At 43.3% G+C, this 17,503-nt stretch overlaps 1 protein-coding gene across 4 annotated transcripts in view; it reads left to right on the plus strand.

Annotated features, from left to right (window-relative positions):
• Positions 1-17,503, plus strand: part of LOC106581151 (cell adhesion molecule 1-like) — a 164,142-nt gene that overhangs the window by 101,334 nt on the left and 45,305 nt on the right. For 2 of the 4 annotated variants that reach the window (XM_014163006.3, XM_014163008.3), the window contains exons 2-4: positions 4,354-4,374; positions 9,607-9,753; positions 14,538-14,690. In XM_014163006.3, coding sequence (XP_014018481.1) covers positions 4,354-4,374; positions 9,607-9,753; positions 14,538-14,690 — 321 coding nt within the window. Of the gene's footprint in view, positions 1-3,396; positions 3,744-4,353; positions 4,375-9,606; positions 9,754-14,537; positions 14,691-17,503 lie in introns of those variants that run through there. The other 2 variants (XM_045703801.2, XM_014163007.3) reach the window with 2 other exon arrangements.

Raw genomic sequence — 17,503 nt, forward strand, 5'->3', positions numbered from 1 at the left:
TTGTATATGTAACATGTTTTAGAGTGAGAGATGGCAGTTGGCGGGGCTGTTAGGCATCCAGTCAGAGGCGTGTATCTCTAACACAACCACAACCTGAGTTCTCTTTCAGCTTCTATATTTTCTGTTATTTCTGCTCGTAGAATGAAGACATTACTTTTGTGTTACAGAGAGGACTTGAAGTTCTGATTGAAGAGCTTATTAACATGTCTTGCTTTCAGACAAACATGATACAATATTCAGATCCTCACATACTTCAGCCTCCTTACCAACTAGCCCTTGAATACCAGAAACTCACACTGTGAACTCACCATGGGAGAGTACTGTTCAATCCCTCTGAATTGTTAGTTAGTTATCTGTGAATTGTTAGTTAGTTATCTCTAACGTGCCTGGCTTCAACTGTGTGTGTGTGTGTGTGTGTGTGTGTGTGTGTGTGTGTGTGTGTGTGTGTGTGTGTGTGTGGTGTGTGTGTGTGTGTGTGTGTGTTTGTGTGTGTGTGCGCACATCTGCTGGCATGTGCACGTGTGTGTGTGTGTACGTGCGTGCATACATGTGTGTGAGTGTGTGTGTGCATGCATACGTGTGTGTGTGTGTGCTTATGCGCTTGTGCTCAGGGGTTTGCTGAAGGCCCATATTAATATTCAGAGCATGAAATCAGGCATATCCAGTGAGAGGTTGTCACGGCTGAGCTCCAGTGTCTTTTTGTATGTTCCATGAATAAGGTGCAGTTAAACCTCCTCTGGCCATCGGGAAACTGTTTATGTGGGGATACATACATAATCCCCTTTGACTACAGTATGATGGAACAGCCTGTAGATGTGTTCCTGGTAAGCCCACTTGATTAACATGTTACTGTCTGCCATGGAGAGGAATTAGCCTGAGCATTCCCTGTGGTGCTATAGGTAAGTGTTTTCACAGATATTCCAGAGGCGACCAGATACCTGCATTAAGCCATATCTGACAAAACGGTGGGAGTACAGAGCAGCTCTCTCTGTTGAGCTGTAGCTACTCTTGACACCTCCCTCTAAAGCACTCTGCTGCAGGCAACTATACAGATAGCTGGGGTGTCACATTTTGTCCAGTGTTTGCACAGTGGACTACACTGAGTGTACAAAACATTAAGAACACCTTCCTCATATTGAGTTGCACACCCCCCTTTTGTCCTCAGAACAGCCTCAATTCATCAGGGCATGGACTCTATAAGGTGTCGAAAGCGTTCCACAGGGATGCTGGCCCATGTTGACTCCAGTTGTATCAAGTTGGCTGTATGTCCTTTGGATGGTGGACCATTCTTGATACACACGGGAAACTGCAGCGTTGCAGTTCTTGACACAAACCGGTGCGCCCGGCACCTGCTGCCATAACCTGTTCAACAGCACCTAAATATGTTGTCTTGCCCATTCACCCTCTGAATGGCACTCACACAATCCATGTCTCAATTCTCTCAAGGCTTAAAAAATATTGTTTACCTGTCTCCTCCCCTTCATCTACACTGATTGCAGTGGATTTAATAAATTACATCAATAAGGGATCATAGATTTCACCTGGATATTCCTGGTCAGTCTATGTCATGGAAAGAGCAGGTGTCCATAATGTTTTGTACATTATGGACACCTGGTATTTGACTTGAGGCTGAGACAAAGATGAAATGAACTCAGCAGGAGTGTGAGTGATTACTACTGTAATGACCTTCAAATCCCAGATTGAATGTACAGTATTTCAATTGTTTCTAGCTGTTTATTTGTAGAAGGTCCACACCTAGAAGTAAACACAGGAGCGTGTGAGCAGTTGTTGTGGTTAGACACTGGCTAGGACACCAATCCTAGAGGTCACAGAAGGTATCTGGACAGTGTTCTGACTTCTGAGAAAAGGTCTTAAACCATCTGATGGCTTGCTGTTTGGAAAATGATGACCACAGCAGCCAATCTGTGTTCCTTGGGTCTACTCAGCAGGTACAGGCTTTTCCATCAAATTCTTTTAAGAAAAAGGTCTGCATCCCTCCACCCAACCTTTTAATTAAATGAAAGCACAGTGGGACACACACTCACTCACGCACACACACACACACACACACACACACACACGCTAGAGGAAAGGAGACTGCCTGGGCCGCACAGCACCCCAGCATCCTCCTCCTGCTGTCGCCACACATGCGGTGTGAACACACACACGGATAACATGCGATAAGCTGCTGATCATGGCCGGAAATAAGAAGGAAAAATGTTTCCTCAAAGGAGGCCCATACATTTAATGACACCATACCAGTATGTTACCTTTCCCCAACTGCTATTAGTCAGCAGCCTGGAAAGAGAGGTTGCTCTCCTCCACACTCACAGAGAGAGACCGTCTGCAGAGATATCAGTCTGGCTCACAGAGTGTACTGCGGCTTTGTGGATTCACCCACATGACAGTCCGCTGAACACTGCTAGTACTGTCTAAAAGCATGAACATATTATCTAATGATCAGATAGTTTGTAGATTCTACTATCTGTCAGGTAATACACTACAAAGAACACTCGTTGACTGTCATTCTTATTCATACACTGGCATATCAGACATTTGCAGATTCTGTCGAAGTACAATAAAATACAGAAGTCAAAGGAATATGGGTTAGGAGAGTAGGACAGCAGACCCAGACAAGGACAGGCTTTATTTGGAGGACGGTGGGCCTGTCTGGCCTCATCCTCTATGATTGACAGATTGCGGTGGAGGCTGCCACTTGCAGGGAATAGCATCACACGCATTTCCCCTGAAATCTGTCTATCAGTGCTGTCTAAGCAGAGAGACAGCCATGACATCCAATCACAGCCTGGCTGGCACCTCATAACTCCTGCCTAATGTGCTCCAGGTACAGGGGAGTACAGGGGAGGGTAGGGGGGTAGCAGGGGGCGCTGGGGACAAGACACAAGACCAGCGGCTATTTATAATAGTCCTATCTATGGCTGTACACTTTGCCCTATTAATACAGTTTTGAACTAGGCTGAGAAAATGTATCTATATTACATCCTCACTCCTCATACTATAACAGAAATACAGACTTTCGATATGATTTATAATCTGAGATGTACCTATATTATTATGTGCTGGTTTGTGATTTGTCTCCTGTGAGGATTCATACAAGGCTGAGAAAGCATAACAAGGACATGCCTTCCATTCAGGTTAGGTCAAAGATGATAACTCAGGCAAGAAGAACACTAGTGTGTGCTTGCTTGCTCTTTACGTGGTGGTCCAATTAGATGTTAGCCTGCGTAATAGGCTTACCACTTAGAGCGGTGCTGTGAGTCCAGGATGCCCAGGGTGGTGCCGTAGGGAAAATGCCAGTCTCCCATGACCAGCTGGTGTGAGATGCCAGTCTCGGGCGACTGGCCACTGTTCCAAGCGGGCAAATTCTGGTGTGCCCCAGGGCTCTCAGGGGACCTTCACTAGGCAGAGGCTGCTCCAGCACTGGGCTGGCAGGAATCTCAAACAGAGAGAGGCTGGGAAAAACAAAGTCCACAGATAGCTAACTATCTACCCCCGAGCTGCTCCATATTAATAGCCCCCAAATTGACTGAAACTTTACAGTGGTTATAAAAGATACGGGGTTGTAAAGCTACACACTCAAATACTCAATCACTTTCAGGAAAGTATATTGGAATCTTCGGTATTAGAATTTTCGGGCGACACACTTTTGGGATTTATGCCAGCCTCTAAAATATAAGAGAGGAAGCGCTAAAACCAATGGATTATGACTCATCCAAAATGAGGTGAGTTTTGACAGAGTTACCTTCTGTGTGAATTATAAATGAATATGGGCCTCTGCTTACAATGTGTCCATCTTATCATGAATATGAGCCTCTGCTTACAATGTGTCCATCTTATCATGAATATGAGCCTCTTCTTACAATGTGTCCATCTTATCATGAATATGGGCCTCTGCTTACAATGTGTCCATCTTATCATGAATATGAGCCTCTTCTTACAATGTGTCCATCTTATCATGAATATGAGCCTCTTCTTACAATGTGTCCATCTTATCATGAATATGAGCCTCTTCTTACAATGTGTCCATCTTATCATGAATATGGGCCTCTGCTTACAATGTGTCTGTCTTATCGTGAATATGAGCCTCTGCTTACAATGTGTCTGTCTTATCGTGAATATGAGCCTCTGCTTACAATGTGTCCATCTTATCATGAATATGAGCCTCTTCTTACAATGTGTCCATCTTATCATGAATATGGGCCTCTGCTTACAATGTGTCTGTCTTATCGTGAATATGAGCCTCTGCTTACAATGTGTCCATCTTATCATGAATATGGGCCTCTGCTTACAATGTGTCTGTCTTCCTTCTTTCCTTCTCTACTGCTGCAACAGGAGCTGCTGAGACCTTGTCAGGTACTTTTGATTTTCCTCTAATGTTCGTCTGACGATGTCTGATGCATTTGCTCACCCTGCTCTTTATTGATTTGTGTAAAGCATCGAGTTGTGTGTTCATGTGCTGTGCAATGTCTACAATCATATGTCAATCTACTGCCAATTTGATTGTATTTGTATAGCACAGCTACAGTCGTGTGAATAGAGACCATTTCAAATAAGACTATGTCAGATGGTGGCAGAGTACATTCTACATTCCCTGTTGTTATTGGCTACTGTCATTATGTTTACCATATGTGCGTTATATTGTTGTCTATATCTAGTTTTCTATTGGTTGACACATGACTAGTATGTACAAAGGGACTATGGTAGCCTACACTAAACCGAAGGTGAACATTCTGTATTGTGAAAGCCCATGTCTAACACTACTATAGGCTAGAAGCTCCCCTTGTCTGTCTATCACACTTAGGAAGACACATCAAGCACAAAGAACCTCTAACCTGCCAGTACAGTGGAACATGAGATTGAGCAGTCCCCAACATTGATCTGCAGTGAACATGGCACAATCTGCATAAGATAATAGAGTACAGGAGAGATGCTTTTCTCTGTACATCTCTATTCAGACAAAGCCTTGTCAAAGCAGCATCAGACATCTGACATCACATCAGAAACATGATGAAACTTGAGTGTGAGATTGTTTTCAGAGATAAAAGAGATTACATTAGAAGGCCTAAAACGTTAGAAATCCTGCTACGATGCAGAGAAGCCTTGAAACAGTGAAGGTCTAATAATGCCCAATGATATTATGGCTTTTTACTCACAGAGGTCCTTGAAAGAGCTTCCCTTCTTAGAGAGCAGGGCTTAATGACTGAGCTGGAGATGTATGTATCTCAAGGGGCAGAGAATAGGAGCGTGAGAAAGAGAGCCATTTTCAGTCAGTCTTAACGCGGTAAGATAGATCCAGTCGGCCGGTCGGCTAGATAGCTAGGTCCGACCGGCCAGATACACTACATTAGCCAAAAGTATGTGGACACTTGCTCGTTGTACAGCTCATTCCTAAATCATGGGAATTTATGGAATTGGTCCGACCGTTGCTGCTAAAAAGCCTCCACTCTTCTGGGAAGGCTTTCCACTAGATGTTGAAACATTGCTGCGGGGTCTTGCTTCCATTCAGCCACAAGAGCATTAGTGAGGTCGGGCACTGATGCTGGGAGATTAGACCTGGCTCACAGTCAGCGTTACAATTTATCCCAAAGGTGTTCGATGGGGTTGAGGTCAGGGCCCTGTGCAGGCCAGTCAAGTTCTTCCACACCGATCTCGACACACCATTTCTTTATGGACCTTGCTTTGTGCACGGGGACATTGTCATGCTGAAACAGGAAAGAGTCTTCCCCCAAACTGTTGCCACAAAGTTGGAAGCACAGAATCATCTGGAATGTCATTGTATGCTGTAGCATTAAGATTTCCCTTCATTGGAACTAAGGGGCCTAGCCCGAACCATGAAAAACAGCCCCAGACCATTATTCCTCCTCCACCAAACTTTACAGTTGGCACTCTGCATTGTGGCAGATAGCGTTCTCCTAGCATCCCCCAAACCCAGATTAGTCTGTCGGACTGCCAGATGGTGAAGTGTGATTCATCACTCCAGAGAACGCATTTCCCCTGCTCCAGAGTCCAATGGCGGCGAGCTTTACACCACTCCAGCCGACGTTTGGCATTGCGCATGGTGATCTTAGGCTTGTGTGCAGCTGGTCGGTCATGGACACCCATTTCAAGAATCTCCCGACGAACCGTTATTGTGCTGACGTTGCTGCCAAAGACAGTTTGGAACTCGGTAGTGTTGCAAATGAGGGCAGAAGATTTTTACGCTCAGCACTCGGTTGTCCCATTCTGTGAGTTTGTGTGGTCTGTCACTTCGCGGCTGAGTCATTGTTGCTCCTAGATGTTTCCACTTCACAATAACAGCACTTACAGTTGACCGGGGCAGCTCTAGCAGGGCATAAATTTAGCGAACTGTCTTGTTGGAAAGGTAGCATCCTATGACGGTGCCATGTTGAAAGTCAATGAGCTTTTCAGTAAATCCATTATACTGCCAATGTGTGTCTATGGAGATTGCATGGCTGTGTGCTCGATTTTATAAACCTGTTAGCAACGGAGGTGGCTGAAATAGCCAAATCCACTAATTTGAAGGGGTGTCCACATACTTTTGTATATATAGTGTAGGTTCGGCCAGATAGCTAGGTCCAGCCGGCCAGATATCTAGGTAGTTCCGGCCAGCCATATAGCTAATTGCAGGGCCTTCAAAGGTCTGTGAACTTAACCTAGCTATCTGGCCGGCCGCACCTAGCTATCTCTGCCTGGAAAGATAGCTTGGTCCGACCGGCCTGTCAGATAAGTAACTCCGGCTGGATAGCTGGTTCCTCTATGAAAAGGACAGGGCCGCTCCAGACATCGGTGAGTCAGTGGAGAGGAATCAGGGGCCTGGCGCTATCCTGCTTTCCACTGCCCCTTTCATGTCTTTTGATGAAAAAATTCAAAGAGAGAGAGAAGTTCAAAGAAAAAAGGAATTTGAATCAAAAGGTGCCTTTTCTTAACATCTGGGAAGGAATGAAGAGAGGAACTTAATTTCTCCCAACTTCTAAAAGTTAGCATCAGGGTTTCTTCTCAGTGTCTTGCGTTATGAGCTGCTTGTTGATGGGGCCCATGTCAGACCGCTGATGTAACATCCCAGCGTTGAGTTCACAGACCTTTGAAGGCCCTGTAATTAATTATCTTTGACTGTGTCATTCAGTGTGTTCTGATAGAGGAACAGGAGGGCGGCCATGTGTGGCAATACTGGAGCTTCGCACTCCAAGACAGCTGCTGGAAGGAGTGTGAATTTATCAACCAGTCATCTGCGACCTGCCTTGTCTCAGCCCACCTCTCTCTCTCTCTCCCGCCACCAGGAATTAATGACTGCCTCTCCTCATTTGTACCCAATCATGACCAGGATGCTGAGGCAATTGAAAATGTTTACTAGAATTGCAAAAACCCCTCCATGTTCCGCAAAGTGGCCTGTTTTCCCTTTGATGGGATTACTAATCACAGCCCCGTTATTTATGTGTGTTTTGAATTGGAGATGAGCCATGGATATTGGAGAGGACCCAACCCTGCTAAGGGCTGCTGAAACCTTATGGATATTTTCTCTAGCAGTCCTGTTCCAGAATAACCTAGCTTTGAGGCTCCTTCATGTTGCTGTTTTGACTGCCAGCTATATTACTTTAACAAAACTGAAATCAAAACAGGCTTCAAAACATACTGTGGGCTCCTCTGCTGGGGTAGGCCTACTTAATATAAGTATGTCAGAGCTGCCTTTCGTGTTTCAGTCAGACACACTCAAATGAATTACACACTTCCATATTCCAACATTGGAGCACACTTAATAAACATTAATTTGATTGTGTTATAAGGAGTTAATTATCAACCAAGTATTTTGCTATGCTCTAGTAGTCCACTATACATTCACACTTCAGAGGTAGTTGAAAACAGAGGCTTTTCTAATGATAAAACAGATGGATTCCTCAAACATCACAGATACTCAATTAAGACAGTTTAAAAACAGCACACTTCAATTAAAACAAGTCTTTCCTTACGATAAGATAACACTCAAATACCTCAAGATACTACCTATTTAGTACAGAATTGACTGTACTCTGCTCAATATCAATGTCCATTTTCAGTCATCACTTGACGAACCAATGTCTGTGTTGTCGAATGAAATGGAAAGTTCATTGCTACAGACAGGTCTGAGGTGAATTTCTCCACAGGAGGTTCATTTCTTGCTGCTCGCTGCATTCTCTCAGCTCATTTGAATCCTGTTAGTTTGGCTGTCTATTCCCATTATCACTATCTGAAAATGCAGGTGCTTTTTTTCCACTTTGTAAATGTCAGCCCGGTTTGGAGGTGTCTGACAACTCAGGCATGCAAATGTGCTATGGATGTTTCTTCGGGCTATTGCTGGGTGTCTTGTTCCTCTCCTGGTGCTAATCCAAGGCGTTTAAAAGCATTCCCCATTCATCTTTTTATGCCTTTTGGCTCCTGCCGGATAAATATAGCACAAGGTGACTTTTGATTTACCCCCTCCCTCACCTGGAAGGCTGAAAACAAACATTTTTTCTTTGTCAAAACCAAATGGATGCTTGGTTTCAGGCTTTAATGATGAGGGCAGAGTTCTGTGAAAATAATGACCAGGTAGGCAGGCACAGGTGTGGATATACTCAGTCAGTGGCTGACTCAGTGGCTGACTCAGTGGCTGACTCAGTGGCTGACTCAGTGGCTGACTCAGTGGCTGACTCAGTGGCTGACAAGGCTGTGATTCCTGAGATGGAGACTAAAGCCCTGTGCTCACAGACTCAGATGGAGAGCTATAATTCATCTGTCTGTCTGTCTGTCTGTCTGTCTGTCTGTCTGTCTGTCTGTCTGTCTGTCTGTCTGTCCGTCCGTCTGTCCGTCTGTCCGTCTGTCTGTCTGTCTGTCTGTCTGTCTGTCTGTCTGTCTGTCTGTCTGTCTGTCTGTCTGTCTGTCTGTCTGTCTGTCTGTCTGTCTGTCTCTCTCTCTCTCTCTCTCTCTCTCTCTTTCTCTCTCTCACTATCTCTCTCTCAGCTTCCTTCTCTCTCTTCCACCTTCCCTCTCTTCAACTCTCTTCATCTGGCTCTCTCCATCCTTCCCTGCCTCCTTTCTTTCCATCTCTCTCTCTCTCTCTCTCTCTCTCTCTCTCTCTCTCTCTCTCTCTCTCTCACTCTCTCTAACTCTCTCGCTCTCCCTCTCTCTCTCTCTCTCTCTCTCTCTCTCTCTCTCTCTCTCTTTCTCTCTCTCCCTCCATTGTTCTCTGTGTGTGAGAGGTAGTGCTTACAACCCATCTGGCAGAGAGTCACAGGACCCACTCTGAGCTGAGAGATCAATAACGCCAACCAGTGCACTGGGCCCTTCTATTGTATTAGGAGGATTAGGAATGTGACTGCAAGTACAGCCAGCATACGTCTATAGCGGTCAGGCTGTGTTCACATCTCTGTGGGTGTGATGTAGTATTATGGTGTTCAATGTCGTGGTCTGTCATGGTACCTATGATGTTACGTGTTTTTGTGTGTCTCAATCCAAAAATAATCAACACTAGACAATAATAAATAAAAAAACACTACGACATAAAAGCAGAATGGCAGTAGTTCTAGACCTTTCATGGGTTTCACTCCTCCTCTTGTCCATCTGTCTGTCCAGTTGAAGGTCAAAACCTGGGGACTGATAATGTATCAGTGATCGAGGGGGAGATGGCGACCATCAGCTGCAGGGTGAAGAACAATGATGACTCAGTCATCCAGCTCCTCAACCCCAACAGACAGACCATCTACTTCAGAGACGTCAGACGTAAGTGCTTCTCATAGAGATCCTATTAAATTACTAGAGGGGTTATGTCATAAACCCTCAAAGTTCCATAATGGGGTGAAAATGGTAGCCATCTTTGTCAGTGAGAAACCCAAAACAAGTTTATTTGGAATGAATTGCAGTAGAGGCATAGGTGATGCAAACGTCTCCTTTAATTTGAAAAATGGAATCATTCCTCTAAAACTGTCTGGCTAGCTAATTAACACAAATGCATTCTAGTGTTCTAAGTCCTAATTCTATGGTGCTGCTTCACTGGACACTCTACCATTATACGGACTATCTCATTACACACATTCTCAACAGAGGACATACAGGTTATCTCACTCATGAACCATATCTCAGGGTCTCATTTCAAGTACCATACAGGGCCTCTTCTAGTAAAAGGAATCACTCTTTAAGGTTTTGGCAGTTTATGGCAACTCATCAGATATGATGCTATTGGTGATGGCATCATATTTCAAGGGCTAGATGATAATACTGATATACAGTTGAAGTCGGAAGTTAACATACACTTGTTTTTCAACCACTCCACAAATGTCTTGTTAACAAACTATAGTTTTGGCAAATCTACTTTATGCATGACACAAGTCATTTTTCCAACAATTGTTTACAGACAGATTATTTAACTTATAATTCACTGTATCACAATTCCAGTGGGTCAGAAGTTTACATACACTAAGTTGACTGTGCCTTTAAACAGCTTGGAAAATTCAATAAAATGATGTCATGGCTTTAGAAGCTTCTGATAGACTAATTGACATCATTTGAGTCAATTGAAGGTGTACCTGTGGATGTATTTCCAGGCCTACCTCCAACCTCAGTGCCTCTTTGCTTGACATCATGGGGAAATCAAAAGAAATCAGCCAAGACCTCAGAAAAGAAATTATAGACCTCCACAAGTCTGGTTCATCCTTGGGAGCAATTTCCAAACGCCTGAAGGTACCACGCTCATCTGTACAAACAATAGTATGCAAGTATAAACACCATGGGACCACGCAGCCATCATACCGCTCAGGAAGGAGACACGTTCTGTCTCCTAGAGATGAACGTACTTCGGTGCGAAAAGTGCAAATCAATCCCAGAACAACAGCAAAGGACCTTGTGAAGATGCTTGAGGAAACAGGTACAAAAGTATCTATATCCACAGTAAAACGAGTCCTATATCGACATAACCTGAAAGGCCGCTCAGCAAGGAAGAAGCCACTGCTCCAAAACCGCCATAAAAAAGCCAGACTACTGTTTGCAACTGCACATGTGGACAAAGATCGTACTTTTTGGAGAAATGTCCTCTGGTCTGATGAAACAAAAATAGAACTGTTTGGCCATAACGACCATCGTTATGTTTGGAGGAAAAAGAGGGAGGCTTGCAAGCCGAAGAACACCATTCCAACCGTGAAGCACGGGGGTGGCAGCATCATGTTGTGGGGGTGCTTTGCTGCAGGAGGGACTGGTGCACTTCACAAAATAGATGGCATCATGAGGACGAAAAATGTGGATATATTGAAGCAACATCTCAAGACATCAGTCAGGAAGTTAAAGCTTGGTCGCAAATGGGTCTTCCAAATGGACAATGACACCAAGCATACTTCCAAAGTTGTGGCAAAACTGCTTAAGGACAACAAAGTCAAGGTATTGGAGTGGCCATCACAAAGCCCTGACCTCAATCGTATGGAAAATTTGTGGGCAGAACTGAAAAAGCGTGTGCGAGCAAGGAGGACTACAAACCTGACTCAGTTACACCAGCTCAACATTCACCCAACTTATTGTAGGAAGCTTGTTGAAGGCTACCCGAAACGTTTGACCCAAGTTAAAGAATTTAAAAGCAATGCTACCAAATACTAATTGAGTGTATGTAAACTTCTGACCCACTGGGAATGTGATGAACGAAATAAAAGCTGAAATAAATCATTCTCTCTACTATTATTCTGACATTTCAGATTCTTAAAAAAGTGGTGATCCTAACTGACCTAAGACAGGGAATTTTTTACTAGAATTAAATGTCAGGAATTGTGAAAAACTGAGTTTAAATGTATTTGGCTAAGGTGTATGTAAACTTCCGACTTCAACTGTATATGGGATGCTTTCTGTCCTTGACTTAATGGTCCATTGGCCATTGAGTTGATTTATTACTATTTTTTATTCAAGCAATTTCCAGATAATGTCTTAGATTAGGAATCTAAAGAGAATCTAAGATTAGGACAATGTTTATGCATGAGCATATGGCTTCCTCTGGGTTCAACCTGAGTTTGCTTAAGTTTCGCTTGTTTGTGTCTTGGATTGGAGCCAGCCTTCAAGGTGATATGAGAAACATTCTTCTTGTTTTCATATTTCATTACAATCCAAATGCTGAGTAGGATCCAGATTGGTGTTATAATTTCTCACTGTATGGCAGAAAGTTATGGAAGGCTGAGTGTACATCTCGGTCATGTTTGTCTTGCTAATGTAATTTATGTGTTTTACCGTGTTAAAGTAGAGATTCAAATAAAGATAACACAATGACACTCGTGACAGCCTTGAATGCAACACAAATAGAAGGGTGTGTGGTCTACCAAATCAGTTTTCTAAAGAGCTCCTCCTATAACATCATCATACTGGCCTCACATTTTATCGGGTCTTTTCTCTATTTAGTCTCATATTCCACACAACCTCTTGAACAGTTCGCCCTTTGAACAGTTCACTTATCACATTTCAAAACCAACTCACACTGGCAGTAAGGAAAATGGCTGAAGTGCGATAGTCAAGTGTTATTACAGAATCAGTCGGGTATCTGTAAATTGGCTGGAGTTAGTATCAGAAATGAGTCAGAGCTCTGATAATGTCTAACTGCTGCTCCTGGTTGAACCTTACCCCTGCAGACGGAGCCTGGTAAGTCCCAGGGCAGCAGATCTATTCTGGGCTGGGCTCCCAGAAGGCTGTGTTCTGTGGGGACCCCCCTCTGACTGGTGGCATTGTTACCTGTCACCAGGGCCTCTTTCTACAGAGCCATTCCTTTGTGTATGAGGAGGAAAACAACCGTGACACACAGTCACACAGGGAAAACAATAGACACCAACACAGATACAGACACTTACACAAAACACTCTACCAGGAAAATAATACTGAACATTTACCGTAGGGCTACACATCCCCCAACAAATTGCAAACACACTAGCTTTCCTTCTCTGCTTCTTTTGGTTTAAATACCATAGAATTTCTCAACAGAGCTATCAAATCCACTTACAGTCAACCACTTGGGAAGTTCCAGTTCCAGCAATACTAACACAGTAACACTGTCCTTGAACCTGACGCTAGAGACCCAATATCAAGTTTTTTCTGCTTTATATACTTGGTCCAGCGCGCCAATACTTAGGGATTGAGGAAACAAACCACTAACTAGTCGATTTTAAAGGGGAAGTGATTAACGAGAGGGCACTTAACGGAGCAAAATACTTTTTTGTGACGAACTATCAATTCATGTTGGTGTCATCCTCAACCTTTATAGGTCACAGACAGTACATTAGACCTTCAGTTGATGTAGAGGGTAATGATTCAACATTACTTATTGATTGTATGATTGTATTTTTCCTCTGTTTTACAGGGCAACCCTGATGTTGGCTACAGCCTCTTTATAATCTCAACACACTTGAGTAATCACTTGTCAATAAACAAGCTGCTTCATGTCAACTAAATTCACTGGTTCTAGGAATGAGCTGTTTTTCCTTCCTAGCAGGGCCTTTGGCTCTCAAAGCTATGCCGAGGCTCATCGCTGTCCTTTGAGGAGAGACTTCCAAAGAGTCCTCAAATTATGAGACAGGATTGGGAATGAGGTCTCGTATAGGAAGATGCTCAAACGCCTCTGTAATGATCAATGTAATGCCTGACATGTAGCTCTGACAGGAACGAACACTCACACCCATGTTTTAAAGATATGCTGAATAGATTGAGTTCTTTAGCTCTGCGCTTATAGAAGACCTGATAAGGAATGTGTAGGTCAAAACATTACACTCTCCAAGGAACCATCTGGGGGCATTTATGTAAAACAGTGTTCAAGTGGGGGGTAAACTGAAATGGAAAATACTCTGAAAATATAGCTAAATGTCAGATATAGGATGTTAAGCTAGGTTGCCACACTCAAAGCTAACTCGACTAACACTACTCTTCTACGGAACACCAGTCCAAACTACAGATTTTAGTTCAAAACAGCTACTTTTTTATTTAGTATGGACCTCTAGTTCTTGCTACCCCAGAACCGTGATTTAATTGATTATGTATGTTACAGTACTTTTCCTTTTCCAGAATATGTGAGGTCGATTTGTTCGTTCGTGACCAACAGCAGACCATTTTGACTTCTCATCTTGTTAGAGTCTTCATGAGCACTTCTCCTATTTTCCTTCCCTGGGAGTGCTCTGTAGACTGGAGAGATGAAATTGTTAATAAATCAACTTTTATGAATCATTCTGAAACTAAATTTTCTTTTTAGGACCTGGGTTGGAATGCTGAGGCTTTTTACCATTTAGGAGGCTTTTTTTCAGCGTAACTACTAGCTACATGAATACAGACCAAATAATTGTACTGTACTATTTCAGTATTTCTCTCTCTTCTCTCTGTTTGTTCTCTCTCTCTCTCGCTCTCTGTTTCTTTCTCTCTTGCTCTGTTTCTTTCTCTCTATTTCTCTCTCTTTCTGTTTCTCTCTCTCTCACACACATACCACACACTCACACATACACAAACACATACGTGTGTAGCTCCCCATCCTGACTGTCTGTCTGGTGTCTGGATCTCCTCAGCCCTGAAGGACAGCCGGTTCCAGCTGGTGAATTTCTCCGACAACGAGCTGCGGGTGTCTCTGTCCAACGTGTCACTGTCAGATGAGGGACGCTATGTGTGCCAGCTCTACACAGACCCTCCTCAGGAGGCCTACGCAGACATCACTGTGCTGGGTAGGTTTTACACACACTTGCCTAAACTCACATGCATGAATGTACGCCTGCATGTACACACAAGTAACGTACACACACAAATGATTATGTATGTACGCAAAATATTATGTATGCACATTACATGGTGCCATATCAGTGGAGGCTCCTCAAAGGAGGAAGGGGAGGACCATCCTTCTCAGTGAATTTCATTTATTATTATTTTTTGTGAAACATTAAAAAAGTTATCCTTTTTAGATAAAACTATACTAAATATATTCACGTGTCACCAAATAATTGATTAAAAACACACTGTTTTGTAATGAAGGTCTACAGTAGCTTCAGCAGCACTCTGTAGGGTAGCACCATGGTGTAGCCGGAGGACAGCTAGCTTATGTCCTCCTCTGGTACATTGACTTCAATACAAAAACTAGCAGGCTCTTGGTTCTCACCCCCTTCCATAGACTTTCACAGTAATTATGACAACTTCTGGAGGACGTCCTACAACCTATCAGAGCTCTTGCAGCATGAACTGACATGTTATCCTCCCAATCAAAGGATCAGAGAATTAATCTAGTACTGAAAGCATAAGCTACAGCTAGATAGCACTGCAGTGCATGCAATGTGGTGAGTAGTTGATTCAAAGAGAGAGAAAGACAATAGCTGAACAGCTTTTAACAAATTCATTTCTTCCAAAATTAAGTTGAAGCAAGAGAGAGAGAGAGAGAGAGAGACATAGCTATATATATAGCATCTAGCTAGTTTAGCCTACTTAAACACCAGGTTCAAACAGAGAGGCATTCAATGTTAGCTAGCTGACTATGGCTATATATATATATATATAATATATATATATATATATATATATATATATATATATATATATGACCAGTTTATAATAGCAATAAGGCACCTCTGGGGTTTGTGATATATGGCCAATATACCACGACTAAGGGCTGTGTCCAGGCACTCCGCGTTGTGTCGTGCTTAAGAACAGCCCTTAGCCGTGGTATGTTGGCCATATACCACACCCCCTCGAGCGTTATTGCTTAAGTATGTACTGTATATATCTTTTTTTTAAACTTTCACTTACTTAGCTAGCGAATGCATCTAGCTAGTTTAGCCTACTTAAACACCAGGTTCAAACAGAGAGGCATTCAATGTTAGCTAGCTGACTATGGCTATCCAACACTGGAACTCTTCCATATCAAGGTAAGTGCTAAACTGTTTGCTGTACTGCATGATGGTAGCAGGTTTACTAATAGTTAGTTCTAGTACACTACCGTTCAAAAGTTTGGGGTCACTTAGAAATGTTCTTGTTTTTGAAAGAAAAGCATATTTTTTCCCATTAAAATAACATCAAATTTATCAGAAATACAGTGTAGACATTGTTAATGTTGTAAATGACAAATGTAGCTGGAAACGGCAGATTTCTTATGGATTATCTACATAGGCATACAGAGGCCCATTATCAGCACCCTCTGTTCCAATGGCACGTTGTGTTAGCTAATCCAAGTTTATCATTTTAAAAGTCTAACTGATCATTAGAAAATCCTTTTGCAATTATGTTAGCACAGCTGAAAGCTGTTTTCCTGATTAAAGAATCAATAAAACTCGTTTTCATTAGACATGTTGAGTATCTGGAGTATCAGCATTTTTGGGTTCGATTACAGGCTCAAAATGGCCAGAAACAAAGAACTTTCTTCTGAATCTCGTCAGTCTATTTTTGTTCTGAGAAATGAAGGCTATTCCATGTGAGAAATTGCCAAGAAACTGAAGATCTCGTACAATGCTGTGTACTACTCCCTTCACAGAACAGTGAAACCTGTTGCTAACCAGAATAGAAAGAGGAGTGGGAGGCCCCGGTTCACAACTGAGCAAGAGGACAAGTACATTAGAGTGTCTAGTTTGAGAAACAGATGCCTCACAAGTCCTCAACTGGCAGCACACACCCATGCAATCTCCATAGACAAACATTGGCAGTAGAATGGCGTTACTGAAGAGCTCAGTGACTTTCAACTTGGCACCCTCATAAGATGCCACCTTTCCAAAAAGTCAAATTTCTGCCCTGCTAGAGCTTCCTGTAAGTGCTGTTATAGTGAAGTGGAAACGTCTAGGAGCAACAATGGCTCAGCCGCGAAGAGGTAGGCCACACAAGTGGTAGGTGTGTAAAAATTGTCTGTCCTCGGTTGCAACACTCACTACCGAGTTCCAAACTGCTTCTGGAAGCAACGTCAGCACAATAACTGTTCGTCGGGAGCTTCATGAAATTGGTTTCCACGGCTGAGTAGATGCACACAAGACTAAGATCACCATGCGCAATGCCAAGCGTCAGCTAGAGTGGTTTAAAGCTCGCCGCCATTGGACTCTGGAGCAGTGAAAATGCTTTCTCTGGAGTGATGAATGACGCTTCACCATTTGGCAGTCCGACTGGCGAATCTGGGTTTGGCGGATGCCAGGGGAACGCTACCTGCCCGAATGCTAGTGCCAACTGTAACGTTTGGTGGAGGAGGAATAATGGTCTGGAGCTATTTTTCATTTCAAGACCCCTTAGTTCCAGTGAAGGGAAATATTAGCATACAATGACTTTCTAGACGATTCTGTGCTTCCAACTTTGAGGCAACAGTTTGGGGAAGGCCCTTTCCTGTTTCAGCATGACAATGCCCCGTGCACAAAGCGAGGTCCATACAGAAATGGTTTGTCGAGATCGTGGTGGAAGAACTTGACTGGCCTGCACAGAGCCCTGACCTCAACCCCATCAAACACCTGCCGACTGCAAGCAGGCCTAATCCCCCAACATCAGTGCCCGACCTCCCTAATTTTAAACACCTGTCAGC

Source organism: Salmo salar, chromosome 20 (assembly GCF_965601325.2).
Source record: "Salmo salar chromosome 20, fSalSal1, whole genome shotgun sequence".
Lineage (NCBI taxonomy): Eukaryota > Metazoa > Chordata > Actinopteri > Salmoniformes > Salmonidae > Salmo > Salmo salar.